The 16,574-nt window shown below is 43.9% G+C and overlaps 1 protein-coding gene across 1 annotated transcript in view; it reads right to left on the bottom strand.

The window, feature by feature from the left end:
* Lrp2 (LDL receptor related protein 2) overlaps positions 1-16,574 on the bottom strand; it is a 207,114-nt gene that overhangs the window by 40,867 nt on the left and 149,673 nt on the right. Inside the window, exons 48-55 of the mRNA XM_023719208.1 lie at positions 14,171-14,466; positions 11,624-12,140; positions 8,179-8,331; positions 7,490-7,660; positions 4,520-4,743; positions 2,699-2,876; positions 1,614-1,810; positions 558-803 (exon numbers count right to left, since the gene is read on the bottom strand). Of these exons, the coding sequence (XP_023574976.1) occupies positions 558-803; positions 1,614-1,810; positions 2,699-2,876; positions 4,520-4,743; positions 7,490-7,660; positions 8,179-8,331; positions 11,624-12,140; positions 14,171-14,466 (1,982 nt within the window). The remainder of the gene's footprint in view (positions 1-557; positions 804-1,613; positions 1,811-2,698; positions 2,877-4,519; positions 4,744-7,489; positions 7,661-8,178; positions 8,332-11,623; positions 12,141-14,170; positions 14,467-16,574) is intronic.

Genomic DNA, 16,574 nt, shown 5'->3' with positions numbered 1-16,574 from the left:
ATCGTCACACTGAGGATGGGTGCTGACCAGCAGCAATGACTATGTGACCAACTAAAGCAGCCTGTGTCTGTCCCGGGGGAAAGCTGTCTTCTAGCCACTCACTGCAGTGTAACTGCAACTTGGTCTGCAGTGCAACTGTAAGGGGAGAAAGGGCTGGGTTTGAAGTACGAGCCCAAGTTGCAGTGTTCATCCTGCCACGAGACAGGAGCATGAACTTCCACGTTCCGTGAGCCTCTCTACCTTTAGCTGTAACATGAGAATTCAGGCTCACTCTCCCTACCTTACCATGTCCTCAGATGAGGATGAATTCCATAGATAGGATGTGAGTTCTCATGTTCTGGGCAGTCAGTCAGACATGCGATTTACCAGTTTACTGAGAGGTTGTGTGAGACACCCGAGAAGCAGGCTCTGGGCCACTGGACACCACTCTGAGGCTGCGCTTCGCAGCACTAGAGCCAGGAGCACCCCGTGAGTTGTGGTAGGGACCAACACGGGGCTCTGCACGCTCTCCCAGTGCACACAGAGGCCTCCTCATCTGCCTGCACCCAGGGACTTACTGCACTCGTGGAGGGGCTCATCTGAGTAGTCTCCACAGTCATTGTCCACGTCACACTTCCAGGACTGAGGGATGCAGACCCCGTTGTCACACCTGAACTGGCCCGGTCTGCAGGTCCGGCTGGCACAATGGGCTTTGTCCTCGTCCGAGTTATCTAGGCAGTCATTCACTGAGTCACACTGCCAGGACTCAGGGATGCAGCGCTTGTTGGTACACTGCCACTCGTAGGGCTCACATCGGTGATTCTCTGCAAGGAGGGACGTTTAGTTATCAGCTTCAGAGGGGTCAGAATGAAAAGTTTCTACCTTACACTCATGGTTCCTGAGGAATTCCATTACCATTACTTTCCATGGACCTGTCTGTTATGCTTTTGAGACCCCAGGATGACCTCGAACTTGTTAGGTAAGTCAGGCTGGCCTCAAGCTTCCAAGCTTCCCGGCTCAGCCTCCCAAGAACTGGTAGCAGAGGCATGTGCCAACATATATAGCTTATAGGATCTATAACATGATGTACTCATTCTCAATCAGCAATACTATATGAATAACTATTCCTTTAATTGTTGTCTCCCCAATTCCTAAATATCTTTTTTTTGCATGCAGGTTTAAAAGTTGGAGACAGATCTCTCTGTCCTGCTAAGCACACCTTCTCCTGTCTCTGCTCCCATAGTGAACAGTGATTTTCAGACTTTGTGTTTCTTGTAATTAATATCTTGCTTTTAGTTTAGAGGATTCTCCCCCTTTTAAAGTGAAAATAAACACCGCAATGAAGAGTTCTTATCAAAAGGAGGCGAGAAGTTCCTCACTTCACTCCCAGTGTGAGTTCTGAAGGAGTCTACGTCCAGCACATGGACAAGAGCCCTCCACCTGGAAGATGCTATCTACTCAACCGCTTGCCTCAGAGAGACATGAGAAGCTCAATATATAAAACAGAGGGAGCATGGGCCCTGGGTTTCTCCTCATATTTGAGCCACTTCTCCATTTGTGACATGCAGGAAGTGCCCATCAAATGGTGCCATCAGCAACAGAAAGGGCAGAAGAGCATGAAGCCATGAACACACCACAAAGCACGCGGTCTTCATCAGAGCCGTCGTCACAATTCTGGCGAGCGTTGCACAAGCTCTGGGGGCTGGTGCAGTTGCCGTCCCTGCACTGGAACTGTCCCACCCGGCAGAAACGATGAGGGCACAGGGCTGGTTCATCAGAGCCATCGGAGCAATCTTTCTGCCCATCACACTTCCACCAGATGGGAATACACCTACACAGAGGAAAAAATAAAACCCTGCTCTAGTAAAGCACGGGGGGGGGTGGGGGGGGCAGGTGCTATGTGGAAGAAATCAGCACTGAACCCCAAGGGCTGACATAGAGGAGGTCTTCTTGGTCCTAGAAGGGATCAATTAAGCCTCAGTTTCTGTAGTGCACTGCCCGAGAAAAGAAAAAGCAGTAAGACGTCTGTTCACACACACACACACACTGAAAATATGCTCTGAGCGTAATGATTAAATTCTTGCCACAACCAGCAATGGAGCAGGTACTTTAAACAGGGTTCTGGAAGTGAGCAGGGCAGACTGTCTGCCAAGTGCTACAAGACAGTGGGGGATTGGTGGGAAAACTGCGAGGTGCTGGGAACTGCGGCATGCCTATGTCATAAGAGGGCACAGTAGCTTCTCAATCTCAGGTCTCTTACTTAATCACCAAAACAATCTCCCACTGCATCTTGGACACTATGATTTGCATTTACACTGTCCTTCACCCCATTCTGACTCAATGGCCCAGAGCCATTATCAGGGAAATAATCTGTAGCCACATCTTGCAGCAAATACAAAGGACCAGAAGTGGATTTGAATATGCAGACTGGATTCTCTCATATGGGTAACTGAAGAGATTTGTGCAGCCTCAGGTACACAGAGGACACTTTCTTAGAAATTCAAAGTCGTTTCCTGCTTCTCTATAAAAATGTACATACATAGGCATTATTGGTGTAGGTGAAAAAATTCCTGCTATTTAGGAAGGAATTACCTACAGCTGAGTGTCTTGACATGTTCCACATGAACCAAATTACCTGAAATCTTGGGTCATTAGGAAATTCCCACAGTGGGAATGTGTCTGAGGGACAGGGAGGCCAATTGGGGAAGGGACACCTTACTTTTCATTGTTAGCGCAGAGGAACTGGGTGCTGGAGCACGCAGGCAGGCAGAAGGTTCTGCCGGTCACACGCAGGGTCTGGAAGTCATCAGGACACTCGCAGGTGAATCCGTTTCCCCCTGCCCTGATGAGGCAGAGATGCGAACAGCCACCGTTGTTGGTGCCACAAGGATTGGTCACTAGGGGGAAGGAAATAAACCATGGGTCCATCTGCTTGAAGAAAGTGTCAGGCACAGATGAGTGAGTCACTCCCCCTGACACTGAGTTCCATACCTCTGAAACAGCAAGGAAAAGCAGGATCCTAGCTTGAGCCTTTCCCCAAAGTTCATCTAGTAGGACAGCTGATAGTTACGCCAGAAGCACTGTATATGTGAGAGAATTCAGGCACATGCCACCAGGATGAGGCCTGCTCACTGGGGTTCCTTACTAGAAAGGCGTGTTCTTAAGGGCCTGAGAGAGCAGGGAGAACACAGCATAGGCTTGGAACCAACCAGAACCTATGAAAGAGCTCTGCTTTGCAAAGCACAAAGCACCAAGCCTAAGCACGAAGGAAACAGAAGTGGCGTCACAAATAACTGGCCAGAGACATGGTGCATTTACTAAGTTTCTCAAACACTGCCTAGTGGTAAGATTAGACTTCCAATAAAATGAAGGAAATATTAAATAGCTTTATTTTGCTACATCTCAATTTCTTCACTTCTAAATTTATTGTATGCTTTAGCATGACATCACTAGAGAGTGGACCCAGGAAAAATCAGTCTTTCCCCAAAGTACACCACAGCCATTTGCCAGGTCATCTCTAAACCATTAAATGGCTTCAATTACATGGAGACAAATATAAATCCTTAAGCAAAAATTTAAAAAACTTAATCTATGACATTGTTCTTGACATTACTATGACAGGAGTAACATTTATCTGATGTAAGGTACAATGTCATATGCAAACAGACACTGAATAAGGTTTCCATAATGGCTGCAATTTTCTTTTTAATATTTAAATAGGTTAATCTCTGATCTTTGTTATAAGAGATGACTGTTAATATTTGAGGTGTCATAGTTGCATTATGGGTAGATAGGGAAATGCCCTTGTTTTTCAAATGTGCTTTTTCAAATATTTAGGCTCCAATGTCATTCATGATACTTTCAACCCAATTTAAAGTACTTTGGTAGTCCCACCAAAGCAGATGAAGCAATTATGTGACACAACTATTAAATCATACTAAAAAAACAACAAATAAGATTGTTCTTTAAAAATAAGGCAAGTACCAGGTGTGGTGGTACATCCCTGTAATCCCAATACTGGAGAGGCTGAGGCAGGAAGATCACTAAGTTTGAAACCAATCTGAGCAACACACTGAGTTCAAGACCTGCCTGAACTACATAGCGAGACCCTGCCTTGGGGGGGGGGGGAGACAGTTTTTAAGAAAAGAAGCATAATTAGCCTTTCTGGAGCAGGTGGTATAGATCAGTAGTACAGTGCTTATCTACCATAGATGAAGCCCTAAGTTCCATGTCCATGGCCCCCAAATTTTTTAAAATTTTGGTTATTTGAGATAGGGTCTCACTAGGTAGCCAGGCTGACCTCAAATTCAATGATCCTCCTGCATCAGCCTCTCAAGTGCTGAGATTACAGGCATGTTCTACCATGCCCAGCCTCGGCATATGTTTTGTTCTTTTTTTTTTCCTTTGGCATACATTTTGAAGAAAACATTAACGAGAAATGAGAAACCTCTGATATGTCCAGATATTCATGCTTCATGGCAGAAGAATAACATACACATGTACTAAACCAACCGTGCCAACCCCCCCATCACCTACGCACCAATCGGCTGCCGGTATGGGTGGTACACATGGATGTCAAAGGGTCTGTGTGTTGTGTTCACCAGCACCACCCTATGTGAGCCATCGTATTTGTGTCCCTTTTCAACTGTCCTTGTATTCCAATCTGTCCAGTAGATAGTATCTTCAAATACGGTAAGAGCATAGGGGTGAGGCAGCCCGCTGTCATACACTGTGTGTCGGTGGTGGCCCTCCAAATCGGAGTACCTGGAGCAACAGGAAGAACAGCCATCAGTAAGCTTCTCAGGACAAATAAATTGGCCAATCTCTCAATAAAACTCTATCCTCTTTGGTCTTTATTTATTTTACTTTATTTATTTTTATTTTTTTGGCAGAACCAGGGATTGAACTCAGGCCCTTGAGCTTGCCAGGCAAGCTCTTATTCTACTGAGCCATCTCCCCAACACCTCCCCACCTCCTTAGTCTTTAATGAAAACAAAACTAAAGAAGAATTTACTTTCAGTAAAAGATGTAAAAAGCTGAAAAAGCCATGTTTAAAAAATAAGCATTGCTGTGGGACTGGAAGCGATCACTGCTTTGTAACCACAACTGCAGTCCAACTGACAGTCTTGGTAGCATTAGATCCTTTATGCTGATTGTGTTAGTTGATACATTGCATCAACTTGGCTGAATCAGCTCCTACAGTTTTCTAACTGCTGGGGGCCCAGCCCTGCAGGCAAGCAGAGCCCAACCTATGGCACTACTGGGCAGGCACTGAGGTGTGATTGGTTCAACCCTAGGGCTATGGGCCACCCCAGAGTGACTCAGCACCGAAAATGTATATAATGGAGTTGAGGAAGGCTTCCTGCTGCCCTGCCCTGCCCCTCTTTCATGGTGAAGTCCTCTTCAGAGGAGCAGCCGTGTTCCTCCCAGTCAGCGTAAAAGGGACAGAGAGGCTTGATGGACGCCACAGCTGCTGCTCCTCTTCTGCTCTTCACTGTTTTCTGCCACCATGAACTGCTGCCATTTGCCTTGGAGCCAGCGGAGTATGAACTGAAACCTCTACAGACTGTGAGCTAAATAAACCTTTCCTTCCTTCATTTTGAGTGTTGGGTCTTTGTCCCAGCAACGAGTAAACAGTAACTAAGACACTGATTCTGTGCATGAATCACCTGTTTGACACGGGGGCATGAACACTGTTCTTATTTCGTAAGACCTCTGCAAGAAATGAGAGACTAGCAGTATAAAGCTGGAATCCCACTTGCTATAAGCAGCCTCAGGGAAAGGCTGCCCTAGGAAGACAGCTGCATTCTCAGGACAGCCTGAGAGGAAAGTACCCCGCAGCAAACACTGCAGCATGTCTCCTAGGAACCATGCCATGGCACTGTTGAAGAACACTTTTCCAAATGAATAAACCTCCAGGAAACTCTGATTTTAAGGTGTCATAGCATCCTCAGCCAAATTTCCAAGTCCTCTTAGTTCCAATGTGAGGCTATACTAGAAATTGTTTCTTTCTTTTTTTTGCGGCACCAGGGATTGAACTCAGGGCCTTGTGCTTGCCAGGCAAGCACTTATTCTACTGAGCTATCTCTCCGGCCCAGAAATTGTTTCTAAAATAACTGATACTTTAGTATTTTAAAAATTTAAAAGAGATCCTAAAATTCAAACAGAGAATAGAATGAGTTAACCTCTAAGAAACATGATGTTAGCCACACAGTGTTAAAAATATTTCCTAGGGGCCAGAGAGATGGCTCAGTGGAATTAAGCGCTTCCCTGGCAAGTGCAAGGGCCTGAGTTCAATCCCTGGTTCTGCCAAAAAAAAAAAAAAAAAAATCAGCAATAAAAATATTTCCTAAATACATATACTGTCATTTATAGAAGCCAGGGGGGAAACAAAGTCTTGCTAGAACTTTGGTGATAAGAATGTAAGTAATGATCTGAATTTAGTTACCAAGGGACAGAACTGATAAGGGTCTTTGGAACAGTTTTTTAATGCAACGGGCTATACTGAAAATACTGCTATGTTCTGATTAGACCACAACTAGCAACGTCCCCAAATAAACATGTACTGGTTGGCTAATAATATGTATTATTTTTAAATAAGCTTGGCAGCATAAATGCCTTTCTGGCAAGCGCAAGGACCCAGGTACGATCCCCAATACCATATGGTGTGCCACCCCAGAACACCAGGCACACTCTGCCAGCCCCGGAACTGGGTGTGGTGGTGCATGCTTGTAATCCCAGTGCTGGGGAGGATGAGGCAGGAGGATCACTATGAATCCGAGCTATGTAGCAAAAACTTGTATCAAAATTAAATAAATAAATAAACCTATCTCATTAAGTTGTGTAAGGGCTGGGGAGATGGCTCAGTGGAATAAGCGCTACCCTGGCAAGCACAAGGGCTTGAATTCAATCCCTGGTTCTGACCAAAAAAAAAAAAAAAAATTAAGTTGTGTAATACTTAATAAAGTTTAAAAGTGATTCTATTTCTAGAAAGACTTCAATGTATTATATGCTGAATGAATGTTAAAAGACTCTGACACATAAGTCACCTCTTTGTACTTATCAATAAACGCATTGAAGTATTTTAGGGAAAGCTTTTCCAACACTTTCATTCTCTTCCTTTTTTTCAAAGACTGTACTGAAATCTATTAATTGTATATTTGAGATTAGAGAACAAGGTCAAGAGATAATGAAATTGAGATGTGTTGAACACCAAGCTATCACAGGAGAGATTACTAGCCTCATTTTCTACATTAAAAAATAAGAGCAATAAGAAGTGAAAGTACAAGCTATAAATCCTGTTCAGTGTAACTTTAGAGTTCACTCTGTCTCTACTGCACCGTACCAAAGAGCTCAGTGACCAGCCTGTAGGTAATTTTACTTAGAGGTGACCTCAGAGTGCCCTGGAGTACACAGGCCAGGCAGAAGCACACAGGACAAACCCTGGGAGCACAGGGCCCAGGATCTGCAATGAGCAGCTCCCCGGTTTTGTTCTTTTCTGTGTACATACTCAATGTATCCCAGGTGAGCGTCTGCCCAGTACAGGAGGTCATTGGTGTAATCGATGGTGATGGCATTAGGCCACAATAACTTGGTTGAGATAATCACAGACTTATTGGCTCCATCCATGCCAACTCTGCCAATGTAGGAACGCTCTCCCCAGTCTGACCAGTAGACATATCTGTAGGAGCAAACACACAGCGTCAGTCCCTGCAGCCGAAGGAAGTCAGGACCCAAATGATAACTTTTCTTTATTCAGAAAAATGGAGTCTACATTGTGCAGAGCTTCTCAGCAAAGAGAACAGAAAATAATCCGAGAAAAAGGAAAAAATAAGGGGTATAATGGACAGGCAGTGCTCAGGAATGAATATGGCTGACAATTTCAGAGGCTTTGGCATGGAGGGTCCAGGGAAGGCCTAATTCTTCCACCACAGTTATCTTGGCATTTGGCCAATTTTCTTGGCATGCAGCTGGAAAAGTAAAAAGGAATGCCATGGCAAAGACAACAGAAGCACTCATGAACATCCCTGGATGAGCCATGCTTCTACCCATGAGGCTAAACCATTTACCAGGCAGGAAAAGCAGAAGACAAGTCCCAGGAAGATATTGGCCTTGAGATAGCTATGTGAGCAGCCTTTTTGGTGACAGAGGCAGAATAAGGGCATGACAGAAGAGCCCGACACGACAGGGAGACAATACCCATATTGAGGGTGGACAACAATTCCTCTGGGATTGTCAAAGCAGAAGGTGTTGTTGGCATCCACACAGTGCTGAGCTAGCAGGCGGCGGTATCGACCTTGGAGGTCAGAGACAAAGATGGCGTCCAGCTGGGCATCCACCCAGTAGAGGTGTCTGAAATGGAGGGACAGGAGTTACTGATGTAACCATTTTGTTTGGCCACCCAATTTCCAACCCAAGCTGTCTGGAAATCACATAGACAGCCGGCTGTTAGGAGGCACCTTCCCCAGCCAGAGGACAAGGGAAGCAGGAAGTTGGCCTTGCTGCAATGAGGCAATGAAGATGTAATGATGCCCACCTCTAGGTAAGGTGACCTCGAAATTCCAGGGCCACACATCACACCAGAAGCCTGGTTTTACTTTCTGCATACCCCATAACATCCTTCCTAGACAATATAAAAGCTCAGAGGGACAGGGGAGCAGAAGTAAGTGCCATGGACTATGTTTTAAATGGTGGAATGAAAGAAACAGATTTGCCTACCTATATCACTTAAACTGCAAAAAGGCACTCCAAATCCTGACATTCTCCACATAAAAAGAAATCTATCCCTGGCCTTGTCAGACTAGGTGGCAAAATGAGGGTTTTGGTTTTTTGTTTTGTTTTTTTTTTTTTTTTTGGTGGAACCGGGGATTGAACTCAGGCCTTTGCACTTGCCAGGGAAGCGCTTATTCCACTGAGCCATCTCCCCAGTCCCCCCAAGATGAGCTTATTTGTGATGTGTTTTGCTTAATCAAGTTTATTTTTTTTAAATTTAATTTATTTATTTATTTATTTTGTGTGTGTGTGTGGCCAGCTCAGCCCACCAGGGGGCGGGGCTGGCTGGCATGTGGTGCTGGGGGATCGAACCGTGGTCCCTGTGCTTTGCTTGGCTTAGTTTGTTCTAAGTAGGTGCTTTAGACCACTGAGCCATCTCACCAGTCCTTAATCAAGTTTAAAAAGCCTTAAAAATATATCAGAATGTATTAGGAATTCCTGCCTCAGGGATATTTTAGGCCTAAACCTATTGTTGTACAATAAATTCTACTTTCTATAGGGCAGGTATCTTTAACCTTAAATCCTTAGCCTGGCATCTGGGAAGTGTGGATTTGGGGGCTCTAAACCCTCCAGTTTTGGCACACAACTTTGTGAGCATACATACGGAAATGCTTTTACTAACCAGAGCCATAGCCTTTCATTCAAGTCTTTTTATTTTTATTTTTTATTTTTAGTATTTTAGGACAGGGTCTACAGGGTCTCCTACACAGATCGGACTCATAGTGATTCTCCTGTGTTCAGCCTCCCAAACACTGGGATTACAGACACCACCACGCCCAGTCTCCACTGTCGTCTCAGCATGCCCCATGGGTGGGGCTAGCACAGCATGCTGGGGATCAAACCCCTACTGTTGCACTCTGCCTAAGCAGGTGCTTTAATTCACTGAGCTATCTGGTCAGCCCCTCATTCAAATCTTAATATATCCAGAACCTTCCAAAAGGTTCAACATCCCTATACTTGGAGGGTCATTTAGGAGCTGGTAACTAATTCTAAACAAATAAGAGTATGGTTTCCCTTCTAGAAGACTCAAATGCCCTTTGTAAGAGATAAGTCCTGGTCCAGCTGTGTTGGAAGTCAGCATAGTTACTGGTCAGGACAGTAGCATCTTTCTAACCCTAAGGATGAGAAGATGCATAAATGTACACGCTCTGTCAGTCAGCTCTCTTGGGTCACTCCTAAGGAGTGAGATGGCCACAGTCTTAGATTCTGCCATCACAGAGGCAAAGAAGAGCAATTTGCTAGTGGCTAATTGCAGAACATTTACTAAATGCTAAGCCTAAGACTTCAGAGATCCTGGAAGAGGTGCTAGTTTTATTGCTGTTTTCCAGAAGAAGCTATAGAGGCCCCAGGGTAATGCAATTGGCAAGTGAAAGAGCAGCATCTCAAGTCCCAGCAGACTGGCTGTACTACATCACCCCACACTCTGCTGTGCTTCCTGCTTTCCCAGGAAGCTTTCTTCATTCCACAGTCAAAAGACTGACCCTGTGATGGACCATTTTTAAGAGAACCTACAAGCTCCATCTCCACTACGGAACCATGAAAGGGACACAGACCCAGCATCAGTGTCCAACCTGTTTCTGAAAATTAGTACACTGAATTTAAAGACTTAAGAAACTACACAGCTTCAGGTTACCAATGGACATTTGCATTGATATGAGCAGGAGATTACTTCTAATTTTAGTATAGTTAGCATCTTAGACATGTTCCTTATCAATATAAATGTGACTGGTTTCTTCTTTGGTTCTTCCAAAAGGACTATCTCAGAACACAGGATTTCTTATTAGCCCCCTCTGCTTAAGAATCAGAGCAGGTGCAAAATGTAAGCAAGCTGTGGCTCCAGCAGGGTGGTGTCTGCTCGCCTTCAGGCCCCTCATACCTGCCACTATATCATTAGGTAGGAGTCCTCAACCAGTTTGGTTTTTGTTTTGTTTTGTTTATCTTTTTGAGATAGGGTTTCACCAAGCAGCAGGCTGGCCTTGAATTCACAGTGATCCTCCTGCCTCAACCTCCCAAGTGCTGGTTTCACAGGTGTGTGCCAACATGCCTGGCTCACCCAGTATTTTTATTTTTTTTTATTTTTATTTTTTTAAATATTTATTTATTTTTATTTATTACATTTATTTATTGTGTGTGTGTGTGACCAGCTCAGCCCACCAGGGGGCGGGTCTGGCTGGCATGTGGTGCTGGGGATCGAACCGCGGTCCCTGTGCCTTGCCAAGCCCGCTTCAAGTAGGTGCTCTAGACCACTGAGCCATCTCTCCAGCCCCCTCACCCAGTATTTTTAAAAGACTGAATACACTCATGACTATGGATCATCCTACCGATATCTCCAAGTAACTGAACAGCCAGTAATAGCAAGCTTTTACCTCCCTTATAAAGTTCCTCCTAGTAAAAATAATACCAAAGATTCCTATAATCCCCAGATTCTAAGCTCCATGGTGTACTATTTGAGTATCAGTGGAAAAAAACTAGGAAGATTATAAAATGTATCCAATATTGGCCTAAATTGAAAAGATCAACTCCCTATGAGGGTAAAAACATGATTAGAATGTATTTTTTAAATGGTTAAGCTTGGGCTGGCCAAATAGCTCAATAGAGTAAAGCGCCTACTTAGACAGATCACTGGCCAGGGTTCGATCCCTGTCATGCTGTGCTGGCCCCGCCCCCAGGGTGCACTGAGACAGCAATTGAGACTGGCATGGTTACACATGCCTGTAATCCTAGTTCTTGGCAGGATGAACACAGGCAGATCACTACGAATCTGATCTACACTGTGAGACCCTGCAGGCCTTTATTAAAATACAAAATAAATAAATAAATAAATAAATTAAATAAAAGCTTAAGTATTAAAACACCCAGAACACTTTCTTACCTGGCAACCCAGTCTACAGCCAGACCTTCTGGTGCTTGTAGTTTGTGTCTTATGATTGTCTCCCTGTTTGTCTTATTCAGGAACATTCTCTCAATGACTCGCCTCTCTAGGTCAATCCAGTACAATCTTTTTTCTACTCTGTCAAAATCTAGGGCCACAGCATTGCTCAGGCCTTGCAAAATGAGTGAGTAAGAGTAGCCATCTATAGTTAAGTTCCGTAAGTAGTAGCGATTGCTAAAAATGAGGTAGGGCTCAATGTCACTGTTCTGCCGGCAGGTCTTTCCATCAGGCTCCCGGATGTAGCCTGGAGCACATTTACAGATGAAGGAGCCTATTTCGTTCTCACACTTCTGGCTGCAGACAGAGGGAGTCTCCTTGCATTCATCAATATCCACACAAGTCCTTTTGTCAGACATGAGCTTGTAACCAGGACGACAGGAACAGTAGAAACTGGTCAGTGTGTCTGTGCAGTTGTGGTCACAGCCACTGATCGAGTGGTCCAGACACTCGTTAATTCCTGTTGGTGAAACACAGTTACTAGAGAATCCAAAATATCAGCATCATCCTCCTGGTCTGGTCACTGCTTCTACCGAACAGTACCAATAGAATGAATCTCATCAGAAGACAGACAATAGGGACTTCAAAAGGCCATGGGACATTCAAAAGTCACTATGTTGCCTACTTACTCACCTAATTTAATCCTTTAAAAATGGATTTAGCAATACAACTGGCAAGATCACCTGACTTCTAGTCCCATGTCTGCCAAACTTTTCCTTTTCTTTTCTTTTTTTTGGCAGAACCAGGGATTGAACTCAGGTCCTTGTGCTTGCCAGGGAAGTGCTTATTCCACTGAGCCATCTCCCTGGCCCAAACTTTTCTTAATGAATAATTTTTATAGTAAAATGGCAGCAGAGAGGGGAGGGGAGACAAAAGAGCACAAGAAAAAAGCCTGCCCTGTGTACTGGTAAAATAGGTGTCTAAGGGGAAAAACGCAGATTCACAATGTCTTCTACCCTGTAGTACCATGCTCATGCCATGTGTCGTCACTGAGCACAGAGCTCAGGAGATGGGTGTGTTTTCCTCTCCTAAGAAGCCCGCACTCAACCCCAGATGCACCGCAGCTGTACCTGTTTGTCCTGTGACAGTGGCCACTCCCACCCCTAAAACATCTATGCAGCAAGAAGCAGCTGACTAAAATTGACTTCATATGTTGAAAAATCCACAATCCAGATATCTAGTGCTTCTTCTAGCAGTGCACCATGTAGCCCTAAGCAAGTCATTTCATGTCTCTAAGTTTAATTTTCAAAAGAAAATGGTAAAAACTGATGCTTAAACTGGGCATGATAGCACAGAACTATAATCCCTGGTACTCGGGAAGTTAAGGCAGGAATCCCCCAAGGTCCAAGCCAACCTGGGCAGTGTAAAGACACCTGTCTCAATGGGGGGAAGGGTTATTTAGCAAGCTTGGAAGGGACCTCTCCACATCAAAAATTTCATTTTGAATTCTGTACAATTAGGGATTTTTATTCCTACAGTATAGGCAGAGCAAAATTAATTAAAACCTAATAGGAATCTACAATTAAATATAAGGAAATTTCTTTTAGTTTTGATATAGATATAAAGGTGATTTTCTTCTTAATTTAATTCACAGTTTTGGATTTATTTCATGATTTTAAAACTTTGGCGGAAACCTGTATAAGTTTTTCTTGTATTAGAGAAAGCCAGTTTCACAGGGTTTTTACAATATACACAGCCATGCCTTCTCCTAGTGCCCAGAGTGTCTTCAATGTTGCTTCCCAACTCTTCTTTCCTACAGTGGCAGAGACTGATACAGACTTTCGCATTAAATAGGCAAGAGCACTTAATAAGTACTGACAACGAGCCAGCACAATAGAGAAACAAAATAAAGGAAAAAAGATGGTCTCTCCTTGAAAGCATTTGTATCTTTATCATAGACAACACCAGCACACAAAAACCAACAGTAGGACACATAAAGCAACATGAGCATCAGTTTTTACCATTTTCTTTTGAAAATAAAACTGCACACCACCAGCAGTCTGATTTACCAACATGATGCAGTACACGATGATACTAAGCGAACAGTACCCATTTTGTAAATTCTCCACTGGTTTACTTATAATTCTTGAGAGAGACTAAGCTCTCCCACTGCACCACCTGAGTATGAAAATTACGAGCGGCTAGAGTCCCAGGAGAGGCACAATTCAAGTAACAAGTCACTCCAAGTGGCCAGAGAGACTCCACACGTCTTCTTCATTCACAGGCACCTTTTTTGTGATGCTCTTAGATTCTGGCCTAGATACTTGTTCACTTTTATTCTCTCTAATGGCTGTCTAACTAAAAAAATAGCCCCAAAATGTTAGCATATCTACCTTATACACTGTGAAATCTTTACCTTTTAATAAAGAAGTGGTAGTGATTTTTTGGAAATTTTCAATATAGAGGACAGACTACAAGTCCTAGCAAGTGTTGAAGAATGGAGCGCTACCTAAGGGCCCCTGCCTCATTGTCCCCAGGCTTCACACTTACCACAGCCCTTCTCATCACTGTTGTCCGAACAGTCATCCACATGGTTGCAGAGCTTCGCCATCTCAATGCAGTGCCCATTGTCACACTTGAACTGGTGAGGCGGGCACGTGGGTTGCAGGGTGGAGCACAGGTGGTCCTGCTCATCAGATTCATCTCCACAGTCATTGTCATGATCACAGACAAAAGCCCTACTGATGCAGCGCCCATTCTCACAGGTAAACTGGTTCTGCCCACAGGCCGGGTATGAGCATTCCCTCTCATCACTGTAGTCACCACAGTCATTGCGTCGGTCACACCTGTGATGGGAGACCATGGAACAAAAGCTGAGAGGTTGGTGACAACGCTCAACTGTCGCTGCTGGAGGCTTTGCTTCCTCCTATCTACATGAATCCCAAGCTGACCATCCCGATAAGAAGATCATCAACACCCTAGCTTCCATCTCCCCAGTCTCCATCTCCCCTCCCATCTCCAACTCTAGCAGATTCCAATATTTGATATTCCTTACAAATTCCCCTAGCGATGGTTGCTATCATGCAAAATGTGGATCTAGAATCATTGTTTTCCCCCAGTCGAATGGTTAATTACATATAATTTTGATTTTCATCAAATATAGTTTATCAGATAATGAGATAACTTGAGTGCAAATAAGTTAATAACCAGGCAACTATACGGTAGAAGTACCCATGCCCAAGTGGAAAATTACAAGGTTGAGTACTGTATATTATAAGATCATTGGATGTGTCCTCTAAGAACACATATACTCTCGGTGAAGTCATGACTGACTGGTAGACCCTTTCATTGTTTTTCATACATTTCTACTGTCACCTACCATAAGATGCAAATTGGTAAGGTGATGGGATATCAATAAGAAACTAGAAGTTTATAAGCAATGTAGTCAAAGAGAGATAGTGTGTTGAACAGCTCTAGAAGCTGTTCTGCATCTAACATTCCCAGGCATTATGAAAACAATAGTTTTCTGAAATGGTGTAAGCAAAATTGATGTTTCTTCTGTACATTATTCTAGACATTAATCCAAGATTTGAGTTAAAAATCTTCATTACTGAAGGAGTTCTGCTGACAGTGACAAACTCATGACTAGGCAGGAATGGAAGTTAAGGATGGACAAAAGTAAGGTTTGACAATCCAGAGAAAATTTACCATGGAAAGCCTAGAAGCAGAAGGCAGAGCATTACAAAATGTTAAATCAACCAAGGTGGGCATGGTCAGTTTTACAACTGACCTTTGACCAGTTAGCTGGCCAAAGTTGCCATTCACAAACTCAGGACACTGTCAACATGATTTACACCACAACATGTGCATGGGACTGCGAGGAAAGCCATGATCAAAGCCAACTGGTTCAGCCACGTGTGGTATCCTGGGATCTCATCTCCAATGGATTTGAGACACAAATGCTTTCTTTTCTCTACTTCCAGCTCAAGATGGAAAAACAAAGCCAGATGTGATGTTGTACCCATCTAATCCCAACCCTCAGGAGAGACAGAAGGATCATTGCAAGGATGAGGCCAACCTGGGCTACATAATGAGTTCAAGGCCAGCCTGACCTACACAGTGAAGCCCTGTCTCAAGATACCAAGATACCAAGATAGACGGATGAATGGATGGATGGATGGATGGATGGATGGATGGATAGATAGATAGATAGATAGATAGATAGATAGATAGATAGACAGATCAGCTAGGTAAGCCCATCACTCCACTTTTAGGTACAATTGTGCATCATTATTTTATTCCTGCTACCTGCTTACACTTTACTCTTATCCAAGTTTGGTAGCAGCATAAAAATGACCCAAAGAGCAAAAAATCAGTAGGAACAATCCCCCCCACCACCACTGTACCTAATGGGGAGCATGCATTCTGCTAAGCAAGAGACTTCACATTTAATGTGCACTTAGTGGGGGCCTGTGGCACTCCAGACACACAGAATTTGCATTTATTTAAAGCCCTACAGCTCAGGTGGCCAGACAAAGTATTTGTTTTTCCCTGCTCTGTAAATTGTAAAAGCAATTTAGAAGCTGGAGAGGAGGAAAAAAGGAAAAAAAATGGACAGTTAGAGCATTTAAAATCAAAATACTTCATATGAAAATCCACATTTCTTTTCTTTGTTTTTTTTTTTTTAACTAGGGATCAGCCTTGAGACCTTCTGCTTGCCAGGCAAGCACTCATGCCACTGAGCTATATCCCTGGCCCTGAAAAATCCTTATTTTCAACTGCTTTAAACATAGTACCAGGGGCTGGTGAGATGGCTCAGTGGTCTAAAGAACCTACTTAGAACAAGCTTAGCAAAGCCCAGGGACCAAGGTTCAATCCCCCAGCACCACATGCCAGCCAGCCCGCCCCCTGGTGGGCTGAGCTGGCCACACACACACACACACACACACACACA

Source organism: Octodon degus, unplaced genomic scaffold (assembly GCF_000260255.1).
Source record: "Octodon degus isolate 3935 unplaced genomic scaffold, OctDeg1.0 scaffold00065, whole genome shotgun sequence".
NCBI classification, from domain to species: Eukaryota; Metazoa; Chordata; class Mammalia; order Rodentia; family Octodontidae; genus Octodon; species Octodon degus.
This window is presented reverse-complemented; position numbering and strand designations above follow the sequence as displayed.